Source organism: Nothobranchius furzeri, chromosome 2, assembly GCF_043380555.1.
Source record: "Nothobranchius furzeri strain GRZ-AD chromosome 2, NfurGRZ-RIMD1, whole genome shotgun sequence".
Classification (NCBI taxonomy): Eukaryota; Metazoa; Chordata; class Actinopteri; order Cyprinodontiformes; family Nothobranchiidae; genus Nothobranchius; species Nothobranchius furzeri.
Genome location: NC_091742.1, coordinates 17,242,248 through 17,266,846, shown reverse-complemented (window position 1 = coordinate 17,266,846; position 24,599 = coordinate 17,242,248). Strand labels below are relative to the sequence as shown.

Genomic DNA, 24,599 nt, shown 5'->3' with positions numbered 1-24,599 from the left:
ATTTTATTTATCACGCCATACCTTGTGTGTGATTCTGTAAAAGAGCTTGATAAAATGTGATTTTTAGTTGGGTAAGCACCTTCCTCAGTAGAAACGAATGAGACCCATCTAAGATGGCGGTCGGCCACTACGGCAGCGCCAGTCTATGGGGCGTCTACGTATATGTCTGTCGACCAGCATCCCGGCATGCATTGCGATCGATCACGCAACGCTCCCTGACCCTGACACAATTCGGCAATTATTTGCACACTTGCGTACCACCACGCACTCGAAGTCTTTGCGCACTTCCTCCAAGTGCACTTGACAGAAGACCGTAAGGTGCGGTGTGGGGGGGTACTGGGCCCCAGAGCGCTGCAGCACCTCCTCCTCGGGTCACAGTTCTACTCAGCACCAGTGACCACCTGATGAAGGTAATACCGTAAAACATCTCCATCCCCTCCTTTAGTGGTGGTCCTGGTGCTCCAGGTTCTAGACCAGGACCCTCATTTATGCACCGTACTTACGCACAGATGTGTGCGTAGGCAGGAGTTTAGGCATTGTGTGGCATTTACCTACTTGTACTTGTGTGTGAACATGTTCCTAAATATAAGAACAGCTGTGACCATGCACAGCATCTAGTGGTAGACCGGGGTAACAGCAGTACTGAAGGTCTCAGTCATCCACTAATGACATTTACCCAGTATGTAGTTATGTCGGTGGGAAAGCGGCAGTGCGCATTATTGGTGCTAAAACCAGTAAAAGACACGTGACCGACGGGAACCTGACATGATATCATGACTAATGTGTGTTATTGAAGATTCAACAGAGCGTCTCCTGAGGAACAAATCCTTCTGCTGTGCTGGGATTTGGGAACTTTTGAAGAGCAACAGACAAACCTCATGAATCCGATTCCAGTTCATACTTTATTTTACAACAAGAGAACCCCCAGAACCTCCTCTGCTCCCTGCCGCGTTCCCAAGGCAACCAGCCTGACTGACAGCTCAGAAGAGGCTGAGGCTGCTCTCTCAGACAACATCTCCAAGTGAAACTAACTCCAACCAGAAGGACTCCTTAGATGTAAACGAGAACCCGTTACAGGAACCTCTCTGTACGTTTGTGCTGATTGGTGCAAACAACAATCTTACCTGCACCAATCAGCACAAACGAAGCAGTAAGAAAGGAGACTGTTCTGGATGGTTTGGTCTGTCTGGGGATGGTGACCTTTGAATGACCTACAAAAAGAGTTGTAAAATCTCAGAAACCAAAGCAGCCTGTTTGCTTGTACTCTTCCGGTCGGTGGTGGTCAGCTCCATGCTGGTAGGTGGGATTTATCATCAGACGGTTACGGAGGAACGTGCGTACGAGAAGCCATCGCACGTTTCATAAATCAGGAGTACACACATCCTACATTTCATTTGTAGGAAGGAATATAGGAACGTTTGGATAAATGAAGCCCCACACTCAGGTGTGTTGGAGAAGAGAAACACATAAAACATGCTGGACGGTGGCCCGGGAGGACCAGCGTGTGGCTCACGCCGGTCGCATTTGGAATCATAGGATGTCTAAGGAAGGCCCCGCCTTTCTCACCACCGATCGGCTGTTTGATGCAAGAGGAACCCGTCCTCCTTCGCTGCAGGTTTTAGGTTTACAGACAGATCTTGAGGAGTTTCTTGAAGAAACTGTGAAGTCATCGCTATAATATTACCATTTGTTTACTTAAACCAGCTACGGGGTGGACCCAGTGGTAAATGGTAAGTATTTGATATAGCGCCTTCTAGAGTCCTGGAACCCCTCAAGGCGCTTTACAACACAATCAGTCATTCACCCATTCACACCCTGGTGGTGATGAGCTACGATGTAGCCACAGCTGCCCTGGGGCGCACTGACAGAGGCGAGGCTGCCGAGCACTGGCGCCACCGGGCCCTCCTACCACCACCAGCAGGCAACGTGGGTTAAGTGTCTTACCCAAGGACACAACGACAGCGACAGACTGAGCGGGGCTCGAACCTGCAACCTTCCGATTACGGTCCAGAAAAACACCTCCATGCACAGGAGCTGCAAGCTCTGAGTGAACCACAGGGTCGTCTTTGAGCCTAGCTCACTGCAGAGGTGTGGAGCGCCGTTATCCATCGATGCCACGGCTGTCCGACCGGCACGCAAGGACAAAAAATGTTTTTTTACAACAAACTATTTTCTGTTTTTCTAGAAGAACCTGAAAAGCGTCAAACGTGAGCTTGTAATGAATCTTGTTGCATTGAATCACTTATCTTACAGGTTAGGGCTGTTTGAGTTGGAGCACATCTCAGTCTCCAGCTGCTTCTGACAGAGAGGTCCAGTCTGGGGCCGCTGCTGTACAGCTTCATACCAGGTACGGCCCTGCTGTAATAAGCTCCGTGCCCGAGAGCCAAGAGTCCGATAAACGCAACACGATTCAGTATAAATTCACATTTTATCTTTATTAAAAGAAACATGAAAACTGTGTAGAATGGTGATTAGTGAAAAGTTGTTGGTGGGAGGGTTTGCTGCTAAATCAAATAGCCAATCAGAGGCGAGGAAGGCGGAGCTTTAGACATCTTAAGGAAGTCAAACAGATGTTTATGGCTCCCAGCGCCCCCTGGTGGCAGACAGGTTTTATGGTTTTGATTTAAAAGAATTGTGCCAGGAATCCTGAAGCCTGATTGGCTCAGAGCAGGGAAGTGGAAGACACAAAAAACAATTACCAGTAAATGTTTTTTCCATTCGTTACCGTGATTCTGTCTCTGGCAGTCTACTGGGTTCTGGAGATGTTTACTTGTGCAGATTGTTGAGCACCACTGAACAAGCCGTCCTCCTCTGCTGAACATTTACTTTCACCTGCTTCCTGTTTGAGAAATATCTTCTGGTTTGTTTGCAGATGGTGAAATCTGGACTGTTGGTCAGAAGAAAAGTCTTCCTTCCCAAATGCCTCCGGCCAGGCAGATCCTGCGGGGCGTGATGGTTCTGGAGCTGCTGGGTGTCTTTGGGGCATACACTCTCTTTCATAAGATGAATCAGAGCCAAGGTATTGGATCACAGCTCTGGATTCAGACCAGCTGTCTGAACTGCTGCTGAAACCTTCTGTTGGTCTTCCCTCAGATTTCAGAAACACCATGAACAGGAAGTTCCCCTCCATCCTGGAAGGTAAGGAGGCCTTAGTGATGGTTGGTACTTTAACCAGCTACAGGGTGGACCTAGTGGTCCAGAAAAACACCTCCATGCACAGCAGCTCCTGCTGGTGCTGGAGGCTCTGAGTGAACCACAGGGTCGTCCTTAAGCCTAGCTTACTGCAGAGGTGTGGAGTGCCGTTATCCATCGATGCCACGGCTGTCCGACTGGCACGCAAGGGCAAACGGGAGTAGAGCCCAACTTTTTAATTATCCATCACACGTCTGTGATTGGTCGGCCCAACAGCAGCGGCGTCGGCTGGCAGACGTTCCAACGCTGCTCTCTCCCCCACGCTGGCCGTCGTTCCATCAGAATGAAGAGTTAACGCCCAGAGGTGTTTACAAGCTCTTATGTAACTTTATTTAGCAAAACAGGAACGCGCGCGTGTGTGTGTGGGGGGGGGGGGGAGTACAGTCTTACATTTACAGAAAGAACCTCGGATCACAATGTTCTCATGTATTAATCAGCTGATGTTCTGGTTCTCCTCCCAGCCTTCTACCAGTCCAACGAGTGGGCCGGCGTCTACGGGATGAGAGAACGGGACCAGCGGGCCTGGTCGGACAGACAGGACTGAGTCGGAACTGGTTACTTCTTCTTGTGTCGGAACTTCCTGTTTCCTGTTTGGCCCTGGCCGTGCCGCTTCCCCCTGCTCTTTTTCCGGCGGAGCGTCGTGGCGTCGCGGTTGTGGATCCAGTCGTCCCTCTGAGACTCCCACTTCAGCTGCTTCAGGCCTGCAGGACACAGAACAGAACCGGTCGCACCTGCTTCCTGTTCCCATCATGCATCTGTGATGTTCTGGTGCAAAAAATAAAAATCTAAACGTTTTTCACTATTTGCAGTCAATGTCCACGGGTCAAAGGTCAGAGGTGTGTGTGGGTCAAAGGTCCTACTGCCAAAGGCCACTGGGTCAAATGTCAGAGCTGTGTGTGTCAAAGGTCAGGCTGCCAAAGGGTCAAAGGTCAGGTGGCGGGGGGGTGTCAATAATCATGCTGCTGACGGTCAAAAGGTCAAAGGTTGTGCCCTACCTGCCCTGTCCTTGGTTGCCATGGCATTCAGACCCATGTGGTCAAACTTGGCGTCCGTGTTCTCGTCCAGCAGCGAGCCAAACTAGAAAGAATCATTATTAGTTCTGGTGTGAAGAGCAGAACTTTGAGTCCAACAGAATCAGAACCAACTCCACACTTACCTCCTCAGCGGAAGCAAACATGGAAGCTTCTTGTTTTGGTTTCTTGGTTCTTGTTGCAGAACCTGAAAGCAGAACCTGATGAAGTTAGCTGAAGCCCAACAGAACCACAAAGCTGAGATGTTCCAGACCTGAAGCTGGACAGAAGCTTAGATCGTTGGGCCTCCTCTTCCTGACCGGTGGATCCAGATCTTCATCTGAAACGGAAAAAGGAAAACTTGGAACGTTTGAGATTGACTAAGTGATGAAGATGAGTTGGTACGAACCCTCCTCCTCCTCCTCCTCCTCCTCCAGCTCTGGAGCTGAAACAGGAAGCAGAACCTGAGGAAACCCACTAATGTGAATCGGGTCAGAACCTAAAGTCCTTCATTTTCTTACCTTCATCCTCTTCATCTCCACTGGGATCCATGAAAGTCCCTCCTTCCTCCTCCTCCAGGACATCTCCAAAGTCTTCCTCGTCCATGCTGCCCAGAGACACCTCCTCATCATCCAGGTCGCTCAGGTCCGAATCCGAGTCCGGGTTCTTCTGGGTTCTTTTGCTTTTCACATTCCTGAGAGAGGAAGAGTAGTGAAGAGTGATGAAGACGAACCAGAACCCTTCAGGAACCACCTGGTGGTTTCGGCCCTGGGGACTCTAACCCACGCCCTGCCTGAGCTGGAAGCTACCAGACCGGACCGGACCACCCCGTGGACCTGCTGGCTGTTAATCATCTGGGTCTGAGGGCTTCAAAGGCTGCACTGAGCCGGGTTTGGACCCGGTTCTGGTTCTGGGGAACTCACGCTGCAAAGTCCAAGTCCTCCTTTTCCACATCAGTGAAGTACGAGTCTCCCTCCAAGGAATCTGTTTGGGTCAGAACCAGAGAGTCCTGTCAGAACCCACGTCTGCTTTCTAATGGGCTTTCCAGACCGCCTCCACCAGAACGTACCCAGAAGGTTCTCAAACTCCTCGTCGTCCACGTCCTCCACGCTCTCGTCGTCCCCCCCTCTCTCTGGACGCTGGTTCTGTTTGTCCTGCTGACGCTTTTTGAAGAAGCTGCAGAGAAAGAGAAACAGACTCAGACTCACCAGAACCAGAACCAGGGGCCCGGCATGAGGTCCAGAACCTACCGGTGGAAGAAGACCTGGTCCACGGGAACCTGACTCTCCTCTTTGGACAGGAAGTCAGCACAGTTCACTGGTGGGGACAGGTGGGCGGGGACAGGTGGGCGGAGACAAGGGGACAGGTGGGCGGGGACAGGTAGACACATGAGAAGAGAATCAGCATCAGAAACAAGACCTTGTTTTAGAACTCACCTGGTACAGAACCGGGCAAGAACCTGAGTTTGGGTCGGAGAACAGCAGAGTCGGAGTTTTCTGAAAGAACAAAAGAGCGGAACCGTCAGGTGGGTGAGCCGGGCCTGGTCCCAGAACCTCCAGAACTTCCTTACGTTTCCCCTTCTGCTGTTTGGGGTTCCTGAAGACGAAGCGGTCCAGGAACCGGATGAGGGTGAAGTCCTGCAGCGGGTCTCCGGTGTACTGGATCGGTTCTGCCTGTGGAAACACGTAACTGTCTCAGGTCCAACAGAACCATCAGGAGGATCTGCTCAGGCCCGGCTCTGTTACCTGAAGGATAGTTCTGGCAAACAGCGCCACCGATGGGTGGAAGTGAAGAGAGAACTGTGGAGAAACAGGTTCTGGTCAGCCCCTGGTTCTGGTCGGATCCTGATCCAGTTCTGGACTGGTTCTTACCTGGTGCAGCTCCCAAAAGGAGGAGTGGTCGGCGCCGCAGAACAGCGGGTTTCTGTGAAGCGGATCGTAGTTCTGAGAAGTCCTTCCTCCTGAAACACGGGTCAGAACATCAGAACTGGAACTAGTACCGAGCCAGAATGATCAGAACCACCCCACACCTTCCATGTTCTGGTGGTGTACCCATGATGCCGCGGGTTTGATCCTGGCTCCTCCCTCCTCCTCGTTCTCCTCCTCCTCTTCCTCCTTCAGGTCTTTAAACTCCTCCTCCTCATCCTCTCCTTCCTGTCAGAACCCAGCAGAATCAGAACCATCTCAGCATTTATGAACATTAGCGTGTCCAGCTGACCGGCGCAGGTCCTGGACCCGAGCACTCAGGTTCTGGTTTCTCACCCCTCCTTCCTGCAGAAGATCCCTGAGGCCCGGTTTGGCCCTGATGAGTTCTGACAACAGGAAGAGCGCTCCGCAGGCGAAGGCGGGGCTCTGCTGGGCGCTGACCTGCAGCAGGCGCTTGCTGAAGGCTTTGACCCGTCTGGGCAGAACGTCCACCTTCATGGACTTGAAGAGCAGGTTGAGGAACATGTTCTGGCTCGAGGACGTTGACAGGCCCGGATCCAGCAGCTTCCTGCAAACAATGTGGTCTTTTTAAGGTGTTTGGATCCGTGAAGGTCCCGAAACGGAGAACGGAATTATTAACAGGATTGTTCTGCTCCCGTGGGAGGTTGTGTGAATCTTTGTGTTGTTGAAGGCTTTTATTTTGTTAACCACTTTGATTCTCTTCATCTCTTTTTGCTTTGTTCCACTGAACTTTTCAAAATAAAGGTTCTGAAATGACATCCTGTTTTTAAACTCTGTCCTACGTTTGGAGTCGTTTAGCCGGGTTTAGACGCTTTAATGCCAGTGAACACATCGGGACATTTATGGTTATCGCCGTGTCCTAGCATCTACCGGGACAGCACGGACTGGTGAGTAGTTGGCCAGCGGGGATTCGTTTTCATCCTGGATGCTGAGGAGCAAACATCCCTGTAGCACGGAGCTGCCGCGCAGTGAGTCCTGTGCACCACCTGCTCTCGCCACAGCTGCTCAATGAGGAGCGAGCAGCGAGAGTGTGTGTGTGTGTGTGTGTGTGAGGACTTAAACGCCGCCCACGAGCTCGGGATTTCCACATTCCTGAGAAGTCCTTCAGAACTACACGTGAACACTGCCCCATGAGACCAAACTGACCCTAATGTGTAAGCGCCATTACTGCCAACCAATCACGAGCCAGGCACACGCCGTCACCAAGCCCTCCCCTCAGAACCTGAATGGACATCATGTGACCTCACCTTACAGGTGAGAGTAGTTCACCAGCATGGTGACCTCATGGTTTTTACCATGTGATCAAACCACGGAGAACCTATCAGAACCGAGTCTGTAACAGATAATCTATCAGAACCGAGTCTGTAACAGATAATCTATCGGAACCGAGTCTGTAACAGATAATCTATCAGAACCGAGTCTGTAACAGATAATCTATCAGAACCGAGTCTGTAACAGAGAACCTATCAGAACCAAGTCTGTAACAGATAATCTATCAGAACCGAGTCTGTAACAGATAATCTATCAGAACCGAGTCTGTAACAGATAATCTATCAGAACCGAGTCTGTAACAGAGAACCTATCAGAACCAAGTCTGGTAACGGAGATCCTATCAGAACCGAGTCTGTAACAGATAATCAGAACCGAGTCTGTAACGGAGAACCTATCAGAACCAAGTCTGGTAACGGAGATCCTATCAGAACCGAGTCTGTAACAGATAATCAGAACCGAGTCTGTAACGGAGAACCTATCAGAACCGAGTCTGTAACAGATAATCAGAACCGAGTCTGTAACGGAGAACCTATCAGAACCAAGTCTGGTAACGGAGATCCTATCAGAACCGAGTCTGTAACAGATAATCAGAACCGAGTCTGTAACAGATAATCAGAACCGAGTCTGTAACAGATAATCAGAACCAAGTCTGTAACAGATAATCAGAACCGAGTCTGTAACAGATAATCAGAACCAAGTCTGGTAACGGAGATCCTATCAGAACCAAGTCTGTAACAGATAATCAGAACTGAGTCTGTAACAGATAATCAGAACCGAGTCTGTAACAGATAATCAGAACCAAGTCTGGTAACGGAGATCCTATCAGAACCAAGTCTGTAACAGATAATCAGAACCGAGTCTGTAACAGATAATCAGAACCAAGTCTGTAACAGATAATCAGAACCGAGTCTGTAACAGATAATCAGAACCAAGTCTGTAACAGATAATCAGAACCGAGTCTGTAACAGATAATCAGAACCAAGTCTGGTAACGGAGATCCTATCAGAACCAAGTCTGTAACAGATAATCAGAACCGAGTCTGTAACAGATAATCAGAACCAAGTCTGTAACAGATAATCAGAACCGAGTCTGTAACAGATAATCAGAACCGAGTCTGTAACAGATAATCAGAACCAAGTCTGTAACAGATAATCAGAACCGAGTCTGTAACAGATAATCAGAACCAAGTCTGTAACAGATAATCAGAACCGAGTCTGTAACAGATAATCAGAACCAAGTCTGTAACAGATAATCAGAACCGAGTCTGTAACAGATAATCAGAACCGAGTCTGTAACAGATAATCAGAACCAAGTCTGGTAACGGAGATCCTATCAGAACCGAGTCTGTAACAGATAATCAGAACCGAGTCTGTAACAGATAATCAGAACCGAGTCTGTAACAGATAATCAGAACCGAGTCTGTAACAGATAATCAGAACCAAGTCTGGTAACGGAGAACCTATCAGAACCGAGTCTGTAACAGGCTTCTATACTTATCCAGAACTGTTGGTGTCGATCATTTTGAGTTTTATTTTATCGACGTTCCTTTTCTACGCCGTCCCACCCAACTCAGAACCCAAACAGGTGAGCTACCTGTACAAGGCCACGTAGAACCGGTCCGATACGCTTTGCTGAGAGTCCAGAACCTGGAACAGCAACATGAGCGCCTGCACCGCCGTGTTGAACTTGGCCAGGTGGACCACTCGGAACAAGGTGTCCAGCTGCTCCTTGACCTTCTCATCCCCAGCGCCGGCGTATGGATAGGCCCGGTTCACACCTGACAACAGCGCGCTCAGCATCTTCGACTCCACGTCCTTTTTCTTGACGCAGGAGCGGAAGAAGGAGAAGTAGATGGCGATGAGCTTGGCGGCGAGCGCGGCCTCGTCGTGGCTCAGAACCACTTGGCTCAGGAAGCAGATGGCGTAGTACTGGGCCTTGGTGCCGATGTTGGGTCTGAACATGAGGCGCTCTACTTCGCAGCACACCACCGTCTTCATGTTGGGGTGCCGGTGCAACAGTGTCTCCAGCATGTGCGACGCTTTGGTGGCCATCTTGTAGTCGGGATCTCCCAGCTTGTTGACCACCTGAGCGAGCAGCACCCTCTCCTGTTCGGGTTGCCTGCTGAGCAGCTCGTAGGCTACGCCCAGCGCCTTCGTCTTGGTGGCCACCACCGTGTCGTGAGTCATACCGTCCAACGCCGACACGAACTCAGCCACGTGGAGCTTCAGCAGGTGCTCGAAGTACCAGAGGATGAGGCGGCGGTCCCGGGCGTCCCGGTTGCCACTGGCCTTCTCCTCCAGGTTGTCAAAGGGATGCTGGATAAATGGGCGGAGCTTCCTGTTTTCCGGCAGCAGGTTGGTGAGCAGCAACTCTCTCAGGGTGTCCAGAGCCATCAGGCCCATTCGCCGGCCACCCTTTCTCTTCATCATGGACACAAGGGTCTCCACATGCTCCAGCATGTGTACTGGAGCGTCCTGGATCAGAACCGTCATGGCAGCCATCCTGTCCGCCAGCACACCGGCAGAGACCACGGACTTCATCCAGGCCGAGTTGGCTCCTTTCTGCAGGTTCTTCTTGGACCTGTAAAGCGCCACCTCGGCCTCAAACAGCTGCTGGGCGAGGGACTTGTACCGGGACACCAGAACCGGGTCCTGTGGCGCCGATGTTTCCTCCGCGGCGTATTCCATGTGGAACCACTTCCCGCCTGGCTTAATGAGCAGAACCTGCCGAGGCTGGAACTCGTACACACTGATGTTCTGTCTGGACTTTTTCCCAGTCACAGCAGGAACGTCTCTGTCCTTCTTCTGTTTCACCTCTTGTCTTAGACCACTGGATGCTTGCTCCTCTGTGGACACATTCTGACCTTCAACCTTTCCTGCAGCCATGTTTTCTGACGGCTCATCTGGGATACTTTGCTCCCCGGCGTAGGCGCGGATGCCCAGTTTGGTGATGAAGCTCTCCAGCTCGCCCTCCTCCAGGTCGTCGATGGCACCCTTCATCCCTCCATCCACCAGTTCGCGGGAGTCGTTGATGCCAGCGATGAGGACGATGTCCGCCTGTAGACAAATGACATTCAAAGGCACTCAGAGGTCATGAGGTCAACACGTAGCTTTATTCCTGGGACAGCGTTTGTACAGCAGCTTGTCCAGTAATCGGAAGCTGCGGTTTATGTAAGGGTTAAAATCAGCTGATCAACACATTTTCTGTCTAAAATACAAAAACGTTTAAAAAGACTCTTCAGGTTTACCTGGACCAACACCTGGTCACACCTGGACCAAAACAGAGACACTGACCTGGACCAAAACAGAGACACTGACCTGGTTTAACACTTTGTATGGTAAATATTCTGTATTTATATAGCCGTTATAGAACCCCCCAAGGCGCTTTACAACAAAACATTTTTTTAAAGAGATGTGGATGAGCTACATCGTAACCCTGGAACGGTACCATGGGAGGACCTGGTTCAGGTCTGACTAGATCAGCATTCACGGCTCGACCGAACGGACTAACCCGAGTTCCTCCGAGTCGGAACACTTCCTCCTGGTTCAACTCTTCATCTGAACCCCACTCCTCCTGTAAATCCTCTCCTTCAGCCCGAACCGGGCCGGACTTTCGGCGTCGCTGGTTTCTGGCTGCCATGCTGCTTCGACGTGAGGAGGGTCCGTGACCCGGAAGTCAAATGAGATTGACACTCTGAGGACATGCGCCCCCTGCAGGCAGGTAGCGTCTATTTTTTATTTATTTTTTATTATCATTAAATGCTTATTACAATTTCTCGTGAGACAACAACACATAATGGAAACATACAAGGCATCCTTAGTAACAATAAAAGAAAAACAAATAAGAAACTTAAAAAAGAGGCACTTATATCACAAAGTAAAAACATTGTTACAAGATTAAACGTTTTTCTGCAGCATGACAAATGACTTTTGCAGTTGCATTGGAATTTTTTATACAAGTCAAAGTGGATAAGAACATACGGAATTCATTTGTGAAACAGTTCATGTTTGGCAGTTGTTTTTTTCCATTTGCTTTTGTGGATGTGGTATTTACCCATAATAATAATAATGTTAATTAACCATCTGGGGTCCAGGGTGCAATTTGCCGTTTTTGACTAATTTAGAGGTTTTCATTGTATTTCCAAAATAAAAACCATAAGCACTGCCTTATGTGGTATCAATCATTTCAGCACAACCTGGACTTTATGAATGTATACTAATTTTTTTATATTTGGACATAAAGGGGTTGCATATTAGACCTTAAATAGCTCAAAAACATAAAATCCAAATTGGAAAAAAGTTGTTTATTTTACTGTGAAACCAACAAACATTTATGACGAATGTTTTTTTTTTATAATTTAGAATGGTAATCTAGACTGTACATTTATAAAAAATATGACTAAATATAGCAAATAACAAATTTTAAAAAGAAATTATTAGCCCTCTGGGGTCCAGTGTGAAAATCACCGTTTTTGACTCATTTTGGTTTTTATTTTGTGTTTTCTAATAAAAACAATAAATATTGCCTTATGGGGTATCTTTTTTTTTTCAGGACAACCTGGACTGTCTTAATTTATACTTATTTTATTAATTTGGCAATAATGTACATGTATTTTGGAGTGGGGAGTGGCTCTGTCTCACGCCGAGATCTGACAGCTGCGCGGCACCGCCCACTCCTCTTGTTGGATCTCCGAGGAGCTGGATCTCTGCTTTCATCCTCTACCTCATCATGACCCAACTCTTCTATGAGGAAGGATGGATCTGCCACATCGTCATCAACATCCTCGCTATTTGCCTCAGACTCCGGCTGTGAGTCTCCGTCCACTTCCTCTGCTTCCAGTTCAAAAAACAGCCGTACTATCTGAACTTATCCTTCTCATCATCCTTTATGTAAGTGTCATAAAATTACTCAAATTTGGTTCCAGAAGTTAGAATATATAATATTTGTTTGTATCGTAAATCTGTGTCTTTTATTTTGGAACAAGTGGTATCTTCCTCACCGAGTTACCGCGAGAAGTGATGTGAGATGTGAGATGTGAGTTGTATGTGTATGAGGAAGCACGAGAACCGCGTTGTCTGAGCCATCCGCAGCACCTGCGCTGCCAATTACTCAGGTAACTTGTTGTGTTTGTGTGTAATATTGTAAATATTTGCTATGTGTAGTATTGTACTTATTTTGTGTGTTAATTAGAAACAGGAAGACTGATTGTACTGAATTTGGACCTCCGAAGTGGCACGCGGCCACGAGGTATTTCTTTTTCTTGCTAAAGCATATATTTATCTTCAAAGAATGAAGTTTTGAAGCTACTGTTTTTCTGTGTGTAGTTTTCACGGCGTTTAATAAACAAGAGAAGCGCCTGTCGTCAGGAAGCCGAGCCAGAGTGGTCATTTCGGAGTTACACTTTATATAAGCCTAATAAAAGCCTACTAAACTGCAGAGACAATATATCTGTCCAGATCGCTCCAAAATATGAAGTTTACCGTCAATATCTGTCTAATTGTTTGTTGTTACTCCGTTCGCGCCACTCCTTTCCCCGCAAAGAGGCTCCTTTTTGCGCACATCTCGTTACTCGTGCGGCCTTCCTCTCTCTCTCAGCTACATAATGATACTTTTTACCAATTGAATATGTGAGACTTCCACCAACAGCAAAAGGATCTCATGTTTTTATGTTCACAAGCACATTCCCTCTCACGGACTACTAAACTGCTGTTTTGACAAGTTATCAGATTGTCTAAAAATAGGTTGTTTCTGTCCACAAATAAAACGCTTGCTGCGCATCTTTTCACTCCTCCAGTCACGGGAATTAAACGTTCATGTTTTTAGTTTTTTCGCGAAGTATTCTTCAAGCTTCTCCATGTCTGCCGCTAGTTATTCTCGACTCTCTTTATGTTTTTGAGGGCGCAATGGCAGCGCTGTAAACAACAGCGGCGTCCTGACCAATCACAAGCTTGCGTTGTCCGTCTCGACTGATGGATATTTAGAAAACAGAGCTCGACTCCGTCCGTCCTTGCGGAGCTCTCCGGCAGGCACGCAAGGACGGATAATGGCGTTGCGTGTCTTCGCACTGACGCAGACGGAGAAGCATGAATCAGCAATCCATTCACCAAAATGAATGGAAGTCAATGACTGTCCTCACAACGACTGCTAGACAAGAAAGTGTGTGTGTGTGTGTGTGTGTGTGTGTGTGTGTGTGTGTGTGTGTGTGTGTGTGTGTGTGTGTGTGTGTGTGTGTGTGTGTGTGTGTGTGTGTGTGTGTGTGTGTGTGTGTCTAATGAGCTTGAAAGAAAAGCGTCTGGACTTCTTTGAGTTGCTTGAAGACGTTTCACCTCTCATCCGAGAGGCTTCTTCAGTTCTAAGGTCAAATGGTGGAGAGTCCCAGATTTAAACCCAGTGGGAGTTTCCCCCCGAAGAGGGAACAAAAGACCCCCTGATGATCTTCTATGAGCCAAGGTGTGAGGGTGGGTGTGGGTCCTATTCAGCCAGAGTTTCGGGTGAGCGCATTGTGAAGCCTGGCCCCACCCTATCATGTGAATTCCTGAGGTCAGATGGCCCAGGATATGCGTGGGCGTTGAGGCATCTAGGAAGGGATCTCAAAACTGGATTATAGATGGCAGACAGTTGGTGTCGTAAACCACCGCCTCTGTTCAAAGATGGTTGCTCACAGTGGACATAAATGGCTTCCTTTACTCCTCTTTCAAACCATCTGTCCTCTCTGTCCAAAATGTGAACGTTGGCATCCTCGAAAGAGTGACCTTTGTCCTTTAGATGCAAATGAACTGCTGAGTCCTGTCCCGTGGAGGTGGCTCTCCTATGTTGTGCCATGTGCTTGTGAAGTGGCTGTTTGGTTTCTCCGATGTAGAGGTCTCGGCATTCCTCGCTGCACTGTACAGCATACACCACATTGTTCAGTTTGTGTTTAGGAGTTTTGTCTTTCGGGTGAACCAGTTTCTGTCTGAGTGTGTTGCTGGGTCTGAAGTACACTGGTATGTTGTGTTTGGAGAAAACCCTCCAGAGTTTCTCTGATACACCGGCTACATAGGGGATGACAAGGTCTGTCTATCCCTCTATCCCCATTCTTTCAAGGAAAGAAAATATAACTATTTGCACCACCTATAATTTATTTGGATGTGTGTAACATTTCTGTAGTGCACCCCCTGGCATATGTTTCGTCTTCTTTGTTCAGTTTTGTATGCAATTTTTTTGTATACTTATCACCTTGTTCAATAAAGTTTTGAAAAAAAAAAGTGTTTGGAAGAAATTAGCTAAAGTCTTTTTACTAAGGAAGTCTTTAACCTTTATTAATCCAGATTGATCTTCTTCTTTAAATCTTCCTCTTTTTCCTCCACATTATTCATATTCCAAAAGGTTTAAAAGAAAGATAAAGACTTTTTTAAAGCTTCATTAAGATAAGGAGGTTAAAATATTTTCTTCTAAATGGCAAAAACAAACACAAGTGCAGTATCAGGACACAGCAATAGAAGAACAGCAATTTCCCATCTTACTTTTATGAACTGCTTTTGGAAAGCTAGTGCTCCAGTTTCATCTTCTCCTTCAAATCCTCTTCCGTCTCCTTTATAATATTATACTTACTAAAATGTTTACCAAAAAGATTAAGATTTTTTAAAGCTTCATTAAGACAAGAAGGCTAAAATGAAAACAAAGTGCAGTTACAAAATACAACTTCCCATGTTCCCTTTACTACTTAACAGGAGAGGACGTGTGAACGTCGCTGCTGTTGCTGCGTTAAAATTCAATTGGCCATAGCGGTCAAAACACGTCATTAACTTTAAGTCATCGCGTGTTTTGTGCCCAAATCCTTTTTCCTTCCCTTGATGAAAAATCCACTTTGCATTCATTGAAAGTATACCCTGCTGTCATGCTTTCTTGTAAAGTATAACCAAACTTTGGAACGTGTGTGCCGATTAGACGCCATGTTTCCTGCTTATTTTTTATTTTTTAATAAACTTCATTAGAATAATACATAACAATAGGTACAGAAAACACTTGTGCAACCTGCACAAGGAAGATTACAAACAGGCCAGAGGGTCTTAAAGCATATTGCGATGTGTTAAAAGAGGGCAAGAATAAAATGAAACTCATTATAACATGCTCAGATCCTTCAGAAGTTGAAATGTTCTTATAGCCTTTGTGTTCTTCACATGTCGAATTGTTTTGTAAAACAGTTTTCAGCCCACAAGAAATATTTTAAAGCACAGATGTGAATTAGACTATTTGCATTTGTGGATATGGAATTTTCCAAAGATGACAAACAGTTGAATAACATACATTACATTTTTGGACAAACTATGAAAATCACATAATGACATTACATCAAAAATTCTTATACAGGTGTTGACTTTCAATTTTGTGACACTAAATTGTTCCAGTTCAGACCAAAATCTGTTGGTGTATAAACAGTGATAAAACAAATGAAATATTGTTTCTCTACTTGATTGGCAGAATGTACACGACTCTTCCATATTTATTTTGAATCTTTTAAGTATATATTTAACAGGGTACATTTGGTGCAAGATTTTAAATGAAACTTATTTAATTTTATTATCAATATAATATTTATGTATTGTAGTATTAGCCTTTTTCCAATTTAGGTAACCCATGGTTGAACACCAAAAAAACTTTGCAGCAGGTGGGACCGAACAAGATTTTTGGTTTCTAACATATTTATTAGCACATCTTTCCCTTGTAATCTCTACAGCTCTATTAAAAATTCTATTAGTTTCAGCATTATGTTCAAATGTCACGCAGTTTAGGATTTGTAGTGACCCTGCAGGGATTGCATCAAATACCACTGCGTATTCCTTTGGCATCACAGCGAAATTGAAGAACTGCAGAAATTCTGAATATGACATTAGAAAATCCTTTTTATTCAGGAACTGACCTACTAACAGGATTCGTCTGTCAAACCATGTCTGATAAAACAAGGATTTCTTTTTATAGAGGATATCTATGTTGTTCCAGATAAAATACCTATGTGGGCTAAGATTATGTTTAAACATCAAGATCCCGGATAACAGGGCTTGTTTACGGAACTCAGCTAAACTCTTCCTCTTTTTTATAGCCATTTTCTGAATTTCAAACTTTGTTAGTTCCCAATTTTGTCCATAGTTACCGGAATTACAAGCTCGTTTCCAATATTTTTCAATGACCATACCAATTTCTAGCTTAAATTCCAAGTCATGAAGTAATGAATTGTTAAATTTCCAGCAACTGGGAAAATACTTCTGAGATAAACGCTCATTCAAGTAAATTTTAATAAGTATAAGTTTATGGTCTGTTAAGATGGCTGGTTCTATCCTTACATCCTCCATCTTGTCTACAAGGTCATTGGAGACAAGCCAAAAATCTATGCGTGACGGCAAGGACATGTTTTTATTGCTAGGTTTCCTGCAGCTGCGCAAATGTGCGAGATGATGTAATTCGCTCCAACTGGAATTGATAAGTGGAATCGTGTGCAGAAGTGCCGAACAATTCCTAGGAATTGAAACAATGGGAACTGGTTCTCAATAAGAACTGGCTATTGATTCCCAATCCTAATGAAATATATTCCAATCTGTCAATTAAAAACAGAAAAGAGACGAGGCAAATGCTCTGGAGCACTGAAAAGGAATAAAAAACAAAAACATTCATAAGCGCCACTCTTCTAAACAAAATGGTGCCTGAAACAACCAAGAAGTTGTCTCCTATTTTCCAGAACAAATGACTTTCTGACTTTCTAAGACATCATCTTTGTTTCCAGCTCCAAGTGATTGTTGACACGAGTGAAGGGAAGGTGTGGCGAACTGAACAGGTGATCAAGTGTGGTTTTCCTTTAGAGGCCATCTTTGAGTGACTCAAGTCAGGTTCTGAAGGATCATCTAACAAAAAAAGGATAAATAAAACATCAAGCAAATATGTATTAAGCAGAAATGTTGGTACTGATTCATAAAGTTATGGAAAGATGGCCACATACTGAGCATGTTCATGTGAACACAGAACGGACCGTTGTCATGATCCCTTACAGCCATTAAATGATGGATGTAAAGCGAGACGTGGGTTGTTTTGGCCCAGGTCTCCCAAAATCTTTCAATCCTTAAAGCTGTCCAAGACCCTTGACTGGTCCTCTTGGTGGACGGTTTCTTCCTTTTGTTCATTTCGATACCAGATGCCTGAGTCTGGAGTTTGGTTCCATGAGGATGGGTGAACGTACAGGGTACCACGACACAGGAGGACACCAGCGTTTCAAGGCTCGGAACAACAGAGGCTTTCCAGTCCTCACAAAACACAGGGCTGAAAATCCCTGAAAGGAGAAGCTGCTGATTGACTTCCCAAAAAATTAAAGATTTAAAAATAGTAAGAAACATGAAATCATTAACTTTACCAGCAAAAAGCAGACAGAATATGATCCTTTTTGTAGTTTTTCCATTATGGGATGTTGCTGTGACACACAGTGAGATGACTGTAGTATTAACACAAATTAAAAACTGGGGTGTAGTTTATAATCTCTTTGTTAAAGCTGAATTGAAACCGAAACTAAGGGAGGCGGATTCTTGCTGCTACAACGTCCCAAATCAGACCTGTTCAAAAGACGCATATACGCGTCCATGGACCGCAGAGGGTTAACAATGAATTATTCCCATTTAATTTTGAATTGTAAATAAGAATATCTTCATTTGTAAAATGATCAAGTTCTCTTATTTTATTTTTAAACCAACAGTGGACTTCTTCCCAAAACCTCTTACTTATACGACAGCTGAAAAATAAGTGTTCTATTTCTTCAGGGCTTTCCTGACAGAATTCACAAGGGTCAACTTCAAAACAAAATCTCTTCCTCAGTGTCTCTGCTGATGGATAGTAGTTGTTAAGAATTTTAAATTGCATTTCTTTTACTTTGGGCATTATAGGCCATTTTATAAATTTTAATTGTTTTTCTTCAATTATTGGATTTCCTAGTATTTTTAGTTTAATCTTTCTATCATAATCATTATACAGTAGATATATTTTTAAAGGCTCCATTTAAACATTTATTTTCACATTTTCTTTCTGTGATGTTCATTTCTCCTATTAAAAAATAAGGAAGTTTTATTTGAACATTAGAGAAGAGAATTGTGTTTTTTATCATTTGTATCAAAGTCACTGGTATAGCCTTACATACTTTCTCATATTCCTTAAGAGAACATTGAATGTTATTGAATTTGTATTTTAAATTCTGTAGCTGTAATATTTCACCATCTTTATCCATAGTATCATGTACAAAGATAATTCCTTGATCAAACCACTGTTGGTTCCACCTCCAGGAAGAGAAAAACTCCTCAATTGGATTTAGGAATGGAGTGTAAGGAGGAAGAAACTCCATAAGCATCCTGTCATGTGCTGCAAACCACTGCCTGGCTACAGCAGAGTGATGGAAGCTAACATTATCCCAAACCATTACATACACTGTCCGATTGTCACCAGGACACACACCAATTTTCATTAGTGTGAGATAAGGTTCATCTGAGAACAGTAATTTATGGAGATTTCCATGGAAACTCCTTAAAAATAGGGTTTTCAAAATGGGTGTACAAATTGTTTGACAAGATGTTCAACAATTTTGAGTGCAACGACACAAGCAATGAAATGAAGACTATTAGTTGTAAGGACAATGACTATTCAGCCGGTACAAGTATAAATAATTGTGACATTCATGATAAAAGCAAGGAGACAGTGATGAATAGCAAGTCAAAAGGGACCACCATTCTTTAGACATTTGTACTTACTCAACTGCTTCATGTCCAAAGGCATTTGCCTTTGGATGAAATGAACATGAAACCGCCACTAGGTTGTGCCAAAACGACTACTTGTTGTGGAGGTTGAACTAACTGTTGTGCAAAGTTTAATTCTGTTGTGAGAAATGCACCAAAGCAACTGAGAAAAACTGTAAATGTACTTAATAACAATTCTTGAACATCTTAGCCCTGGATCTTACAAAGGCCCCATTCGCTTTTTCTTTATAAATTTCGCCAAGCTGTTTTTGGAGCAAGTTTAGCTCTGTTAGTTCATCCTCCGTGTTATTCATTTTACAGTTTTTCTCAGTCGCTTTGGTGCGTTTCTCAGATCAGAATTAAAATTCTCATAACTATTAGTTCAACCTCCACAACATTTAGTCATTTGTGCACATCATAGTAGCAATTTCTCCTTTCTCTGAACAAACTGCAAATGATTTTGGACATGTATCAGTTGCTTTCATACATTTCTCTGCTGTTTTTTGACATTTCCATTTGCTTATGTCATGTCAGTCAAAATGAATTATACTTATGGATGCTGAATAGTCACGCTCAGTTAAACTAATAGTCTTACTTTCATTGCTTGAGTCATTACACACAAAATTGTTGAACTAGTTATCAAATGTCAAATATCAGTCATCTGTCAAGCAAATTCTATACCTTTCTTTCTGGAAATGTCTCCTAAATTGAACAATTGATCACAGGTGAATTTCATCTGTCACTCAAGAGGAGGTGAATCCTCAATTGGCAAGCATATATGAACTGAGCAGGAGCTACAGTAGTGTGTACCATTTCTATACTTCTGTATACTTCTCCACTCCAGGAGATACTTTCCTCGCTGCATTGCGAGGGATAACATCCATTGTGATGTAGATGAAAATATGTGGCCAGACAGACAGGAACGTCTGGATGTGCCAGAATGATTTACTGTACCTGTATGTTACAGTACTGTGCAATACTGTATGTACTGTTACATGTACTGTATATTGTTCACATTTGTGCTCAGCTCTACCAAAAGGGTGATTTTTTGTTTACATGTATTCTACAGTAAACAAGTGACTGTAGCATATTTTTCTTTTGCAAAATGCTGTAGAATTACAAACACTTCTATACAGTAAAAATGTAAAACGTACGTAATCAGTGTCTCAGTTACTCCCAAAACTCCCATAACATCTACAGTAACTTTACTGCACATTTCAAATGGCTGTACAAGTAGGGCATAGTGCTGTCTTGAGCATTTTCTGGTGTCACCAAATATTCTTGCAATGGAAAACACTGAAATTATAAACTGTCATAGTGAAAACATGACAAAGCCATTTGACTATCTTGTTCATAGAGATGGTGTCAAGACTTTTCATTTTGATGGCACTGACAGTTTCATTGACATGAATACTTGCTTTTGAGGAATGGATTATCAATTTTGAGCATGTGACGTGATTTTGCAGGCTATCCACTAGGTTTTGCAGTTTGCACTAACTGTTTTGAGAAATGCACTAACTGCTGTGCAAATGTTAATAGTGTTCTGAGAAATGCACCAAAGCGACTGAGAAAAACTGTATCACAGAGTAGGCCGATTCTTTTAAGCAGTTCTTTCTGCTTTAATTTTCTCTCTTTTGTCATAATTTTCCCCATTTCAATTGCTAACCTCTTTGTTTAAAATTTAAACCATTCCCATTTTCCTTTATTTGACATATCCATCCTTTTTACTTTTTGACAAAGGGCTTTTATTTGTTTGCAAAACCCTTCATTTGATAAAAGGCTATTATTTAGTTTCCATAAACTGTCTGAAGAGCATGTTTGTTTTATTATTATTAAAGTTAAGCTTATTAAACAGTGATCAGTAAGCGGAGAAGTAATAATCTCACATTTCTTTACATTGTTACCTATAGAGTGTGAGATTAGCCAATAATCTATTCTTGACAGTTGGTTTCCATTAGAAGCATCGATCCATGTGTATTCTGAATATGTAGGATTATTTAATCTCCAGTAATCAAAAGTATTAGACATAGAACAGAAATATTGTAAGATATCATTGTTTTCAGGTTGCTGACCTCTAGGTGGAAACCTATCTAACCAAGAGTTTGGTGCGATATTAAACTCTCCTCCCACAACCACCTTATCTGTCATATGAACATTTTGCCAATCTGTTATCATTCTGCCCAAGTTTTCTAACATCTCTCTGTTTTTAGTTTTGTTATTATATCCATGAATAGAAAGTATAATAAATTTTTGATCATTTATTTCCATAGCAGCTATTAACCAGTGACCGTCTTTGTCTCCTCCATGATCAATTACTTTCCCTGTAAATTTGTTAAATAGTATCATAACCCCTGCCGAATAGCTGGTACCATGGCTATATAAAATATTATCCCCCCACTGTTGTCTCCAAAATTTTTCCTCCTCTATGCCTGAATGTGTTTCCTGTAACAAAATTAAGTTGGCCTTAAGCTCTTTACAAAATAAAAAAAGTGCCTTGCGCTTTATGGTGTTTTTCAACCCTCTAACATTCAAAGAAGTAAACAAAACTGACATACCAAACAAAACAAATGGCTAGAATGTTACCTAGTTTATCCGCTCTGGATGCAGGTAGCGTCATTTGATGTCCAAAGAAAAATCCTGCCTTCCTCGAATCTGATTGGCTAAAAGGGCTCTTCTACGATTGGCTATTTCATTTAGCAGCAAAGCGTCTCCATCGCTGGAGGTTTTATTCCTGCGAAGAGATGTTGAGGAGTTTTCAGAAGAAAAGATGGACGTAGTCCTGTTTCAGTGTCGTTCATAAAATAACCTGAAAAATGTCAAAATGTGAACTTGTGATAAATCTTGTAGCATTTATCATTGTTGGATTGACTTCATATCTGTTGGGTTAGTGTCTGTGGGTTAGAGTTAGTGTCTATAGCAGGGGTGTCAAACTCAAATTCACACGGGGCCGAAAAGAAAATCTGGGACGGAGTCACGGGCCAAACTTAATATTTTTTGAAAAAGTGACGGCAAATTTGCACATTTCCTTTATCAACATGTATGCAATTTTGAACCTTTGAATTTAGAAACAAACTTGTTTTTGCATTAACACTGAGTGTGGAATAACCAAATTACACACGAGTCCATTTTAAATAAAAGGCATCAGTGGTATTCATTACTTGTGGTATATTCAGCATTTTTAAAACCTATTCAGGATTTATGTTTTCTTGTTTATTCATTTTTCTTATTTGCTCTTCTTCTTTTTTTCTCCTGTAATAAGTGTCATCGCTGCTGTGACGTCTAGCTTTCCCCACTGAGGAACAATAAAGGGATTTTCTATTCTATTCATCTATCTGCAGCCTTTCCACTTCCTGTTTTACTGCAGGTCAAATCTTTTCTCACAGGCCAACAACAAAATAAAAATATTGTTTTATCCTAAATGAAAATGCAACATCTCACCTGTTAACTTTCATGTTTTGGAGCAGAAAAAGAGCATAAAACCAGCATATTTAAAGCTCAGTTTGTTCCACTGGTTTACTGTGATGCTCACCTGTTCCAGCCAGATACCTGCATCATGGGGTCGATCTGAGCTGAGGAGGAGACTCCTGTTGTTTTGTTCATCTTCATCATAATAATGACAACATTAGATGACAACAGGTGCTCACATAGGTTTGTGCTGCTGAACATGTCTGAGCAGCTTGACCACGTTGTTGTGTGTCGGGGAGGAAAACTAAAAACTACAGCAGCCACGGAGTCATACTGGTTTGAGCGTGTCGCTGCTCGCTGGAGTTATATCAGCTCTGTCTGGACGTTAGTTGTAAAACTTTCTCTTTCAGTCATGAACACGTTACTGAGCGGTTAAAATCTCAGTTTCTGGGCTTCAACCATCGACATATATACTTGAACATCAGCAAATAGCTGAGTAAACTCGGCGCTGAGTGAGAAGAGTGTTTAGATTGTCCGAGACAGCGGAGCTGCAGACACCGGTGTCAGTACAGGATCTGCTCGGGTGCAGGATCGGCTTAGGGTCCTTCGACTGCCGATGACGTCAAAGTACTTGATTGGCTGAACATGAAGCTTATGAACGTTACGTTATCACGTTATGATTTTGATTGGTCAGAACAAATTTGCAGTCGTAGTCCTGTAGTCCAAAAATCAACACATTTTGGAGAAAATATGTTTGAATTTCTAAAGGAAATGTAAAATAAAAGCAATGATAAACGCTGACCCTCAAAAGCTCTTGATGTTGATGAAATGGGGCAAAATAAAATATAGGAACTGTATTGAAAGACACCAAGCAATATTGAGTCAAAGAATGTATTTAGATAACAACTAAGGAAATATACAGACGAACTCCACATGAATACAAACAGATATGGCTTCACCTATAAGAACTGTTCTATTTTTTTTGTCAGTCCGATGTCGGTTTTATGCAGTTTCACATTCTTTACAAAACAAAGATAATATGGTGTTTTATTAACAAATTACAATTAAAAAGAAAACATTTAGGTGTTAACAAACAAGAATTTATTGACAAAACTGCTGATGTCTTTCCAAAACTTATGTGTGAAAGCCGAGTAGATTTGCAGTAATGTGACGTCATCGGCAGTCGGAGGACCCCGAGCAGATCCTGTCCTGTGCCGACACCGGCAGCAGACGCTAGAAATAACACAGAAGGGGCGCTAAGGCTCCACATGATGCTCCACACTAATGCCGCATAGCATCATAGGAGTTGTAGTCTTTGCGGTAAAATCGGCCAGCGGGTCTATATTTTTTATATTTCTCTCGCGGGCCACATAAAAATGCTTGTGTCTGACACATGTGGCTATAGGTTAGTGTCTATGGGTTAGGGTTGGTGTCTGGTGGGCGGAGACACCCTAGTGAGGAGGAAGCTGTAGAGAAAATGAATAAAGAAGAGAAATAAAATCAAATATGTTTATTAATAAAGTTTTTTACTGTCTGGAAACGTTTTGATGGTACATGCCTTTCAAGATAAAATTAGTCCAACTCACACGGTAACCATAACCCAAAGTCAGAGTGTTGAGAAGCAACATGTCTTTACACCAAAGAGTGTTCATTCAAGAATGTAATTTGTTATGTAACGTGAATTTGTTTGTTACCCTCAGGAGGTGTCCTCTGTGGCAGCCATTTTGAAGCAGCTAAAGAGGAAGCCCGCCTCTAATGCTGCCTTTATATAGGAAATGCCTGAGTGGACTGATGTGATTGGCTGACCTGAATTGGAGGGGGGTCGGAGAGTATATAGGTGGATTGCTGGGTGTGGCAAAGGGTCGTTTTTCCTCTCTGAAAGTGACAGAGACTGCTAAGAGAGTTGGATGGGTGGCCATTTTGAAAAGTGCTGGGATTTTTCTGATTTTGTTTTTTTCGGACTAGAGGAAATAAAACTGGTTTTCCTTGTCTATCGACGAAGTCATCATGTTTCTTTTGTCCTCACTGTGTAA

At 43.6% G+C, this 24,599-nt stretch overlaps 2 protein-coding genes across 4 annotated transcripts; one reads left to right on the top strand and one right to left on the bottom strand.

Annotated features, from left to right (window-relative positions):
* The first annotated feature begins 182 nt into the window (after positions 1 to 182).
* Positions 183 to 3,987, top strand: LOC107378197 (protein CEBPZOS). Of its 2 annotated transcripts, XM_070544669.1 has the most exons (5): positions 183 to 410; positions 2,254 to 2,347; positions 2,873 to 3,019; positions 3,094 to 3,138; positions 3,654 to 3,987. In XM_070544669.1, exons 3-5 carry the CDS (start codon positions 2,920 to 2,922, stop codon positions 3,734 to 3,736), a joined length of 228 nt encoding a protein of 75 aa, XP_070400770.1. In that variant the 5' UTR covers positions 183 to 410; positions 2,254 to 2,347; positions 2,873 to 2,919; the 3' UTR covers positions 3,737 to 3,987. The 2 variants fall into 2 exon arrangements, with proteins under 2 accessions (XP_070400770.1, XP_015803757.1); XM_015948271.3 differs by lacking the exon at positions 2,254 to 2,347 and having other exon boundaries at positions 200 to 410.
* cebpz (CCAAT enhancer binding protein zeta) lies at positions 3,500 to 11,103 on the bottom strand. Of its 2 annotated transcripts, XM_015948268.3 has the most exons (17): positions 10,931 to 11,103; positions 9,014 to 10,476; positions 6,464 to 6,695; positions 6,232 to 6,355; positions 6,074 to 6,162; positions 5,948 to 6,001; positions 5,773 to 5,875; positions 5,639 to 5,698; positions 5,453 to 5,519; positions 5,272 to 5,378; positions 5,126 to 5,186; positions 4,724 to 4,896; positions 4,612 to 4,647; positions 4,477 to 4,542; positions 4,349 to 4,410; positions 4,188 to 4,269; positions 3,500 to 3,893 (listed from the first exon to the last, which is right to left on the bottom strand). In XM_015948268.3, exons 1-17 carry the CDS (start codon positions 11,057 to 11,059, stop codon positions 3,748 to 3,750), a joined length of 3,054 nt encoding a protein of 1,017 aa, XP_015803754.3. In that variant the 5' UTR covers positions 11,060 to 11,103; the 3' UTR covers positions 3,500 to 3,747. The 2 variants fall into 2 exon arrangements, with proteins under 2 accessions (XP_015803754.3, XP_070400766.1); XM_070544665.1 differs by lacking the exon at positions 4,612 to 4,647.
* Between the last annotated feature and the right edge of the window lie 13,496 nt (positions 11,104 to 24,599).

Excerpts from the sequence above, each read along its gene's own strand:
- LOC107378197 (XM_070544669.1), top strand. The coding sequence starts at position 2,920 with ATGCCTCCGGCCAGGCAGATCCTGCGGGGCGTGATGGTTCTGGAGCTG. Across the intron at positions 3,020-3,093 it reads TAAGATGAATCAGAGCCAAG|ATTTCAGAAACACCATGAAC; the intron begins GTATTGGATCAC and ends GTCTTCCCTCAG. Across the intron at positions 3,139-3,653 it reads GTTCCCCTCCATCCTGGAAG|CCTTCTACCAGTCCAACGAG; the intron begins GTAAGGAGGCCT and ends TTCTCCTCCCAG.
- cebpz (XM_015948268.3), bottom strand. The coding sequence starts at position 11,059 with ATGGCAGCCAGAAACCAGCGACGCCGAAAGTCCGGCCCGGTTCGGGCT. Across the intron at positions 5,520-5,638 it reads CTTGCCCGGTTCTGTACCAG|TGAACTGTGCTGACTTCCTG; the intron begins GTGAGTTCTAAA and ends TGTCCCCACCAG. Across the intron at positions 4,897-5,125 it reads GAGGACTTGGACTTTGCAGC|GAATGTGAAAAGCAAAAGAA; the intron begins GTGAGTTCCCCA and ends TTCCTCTCTCAG.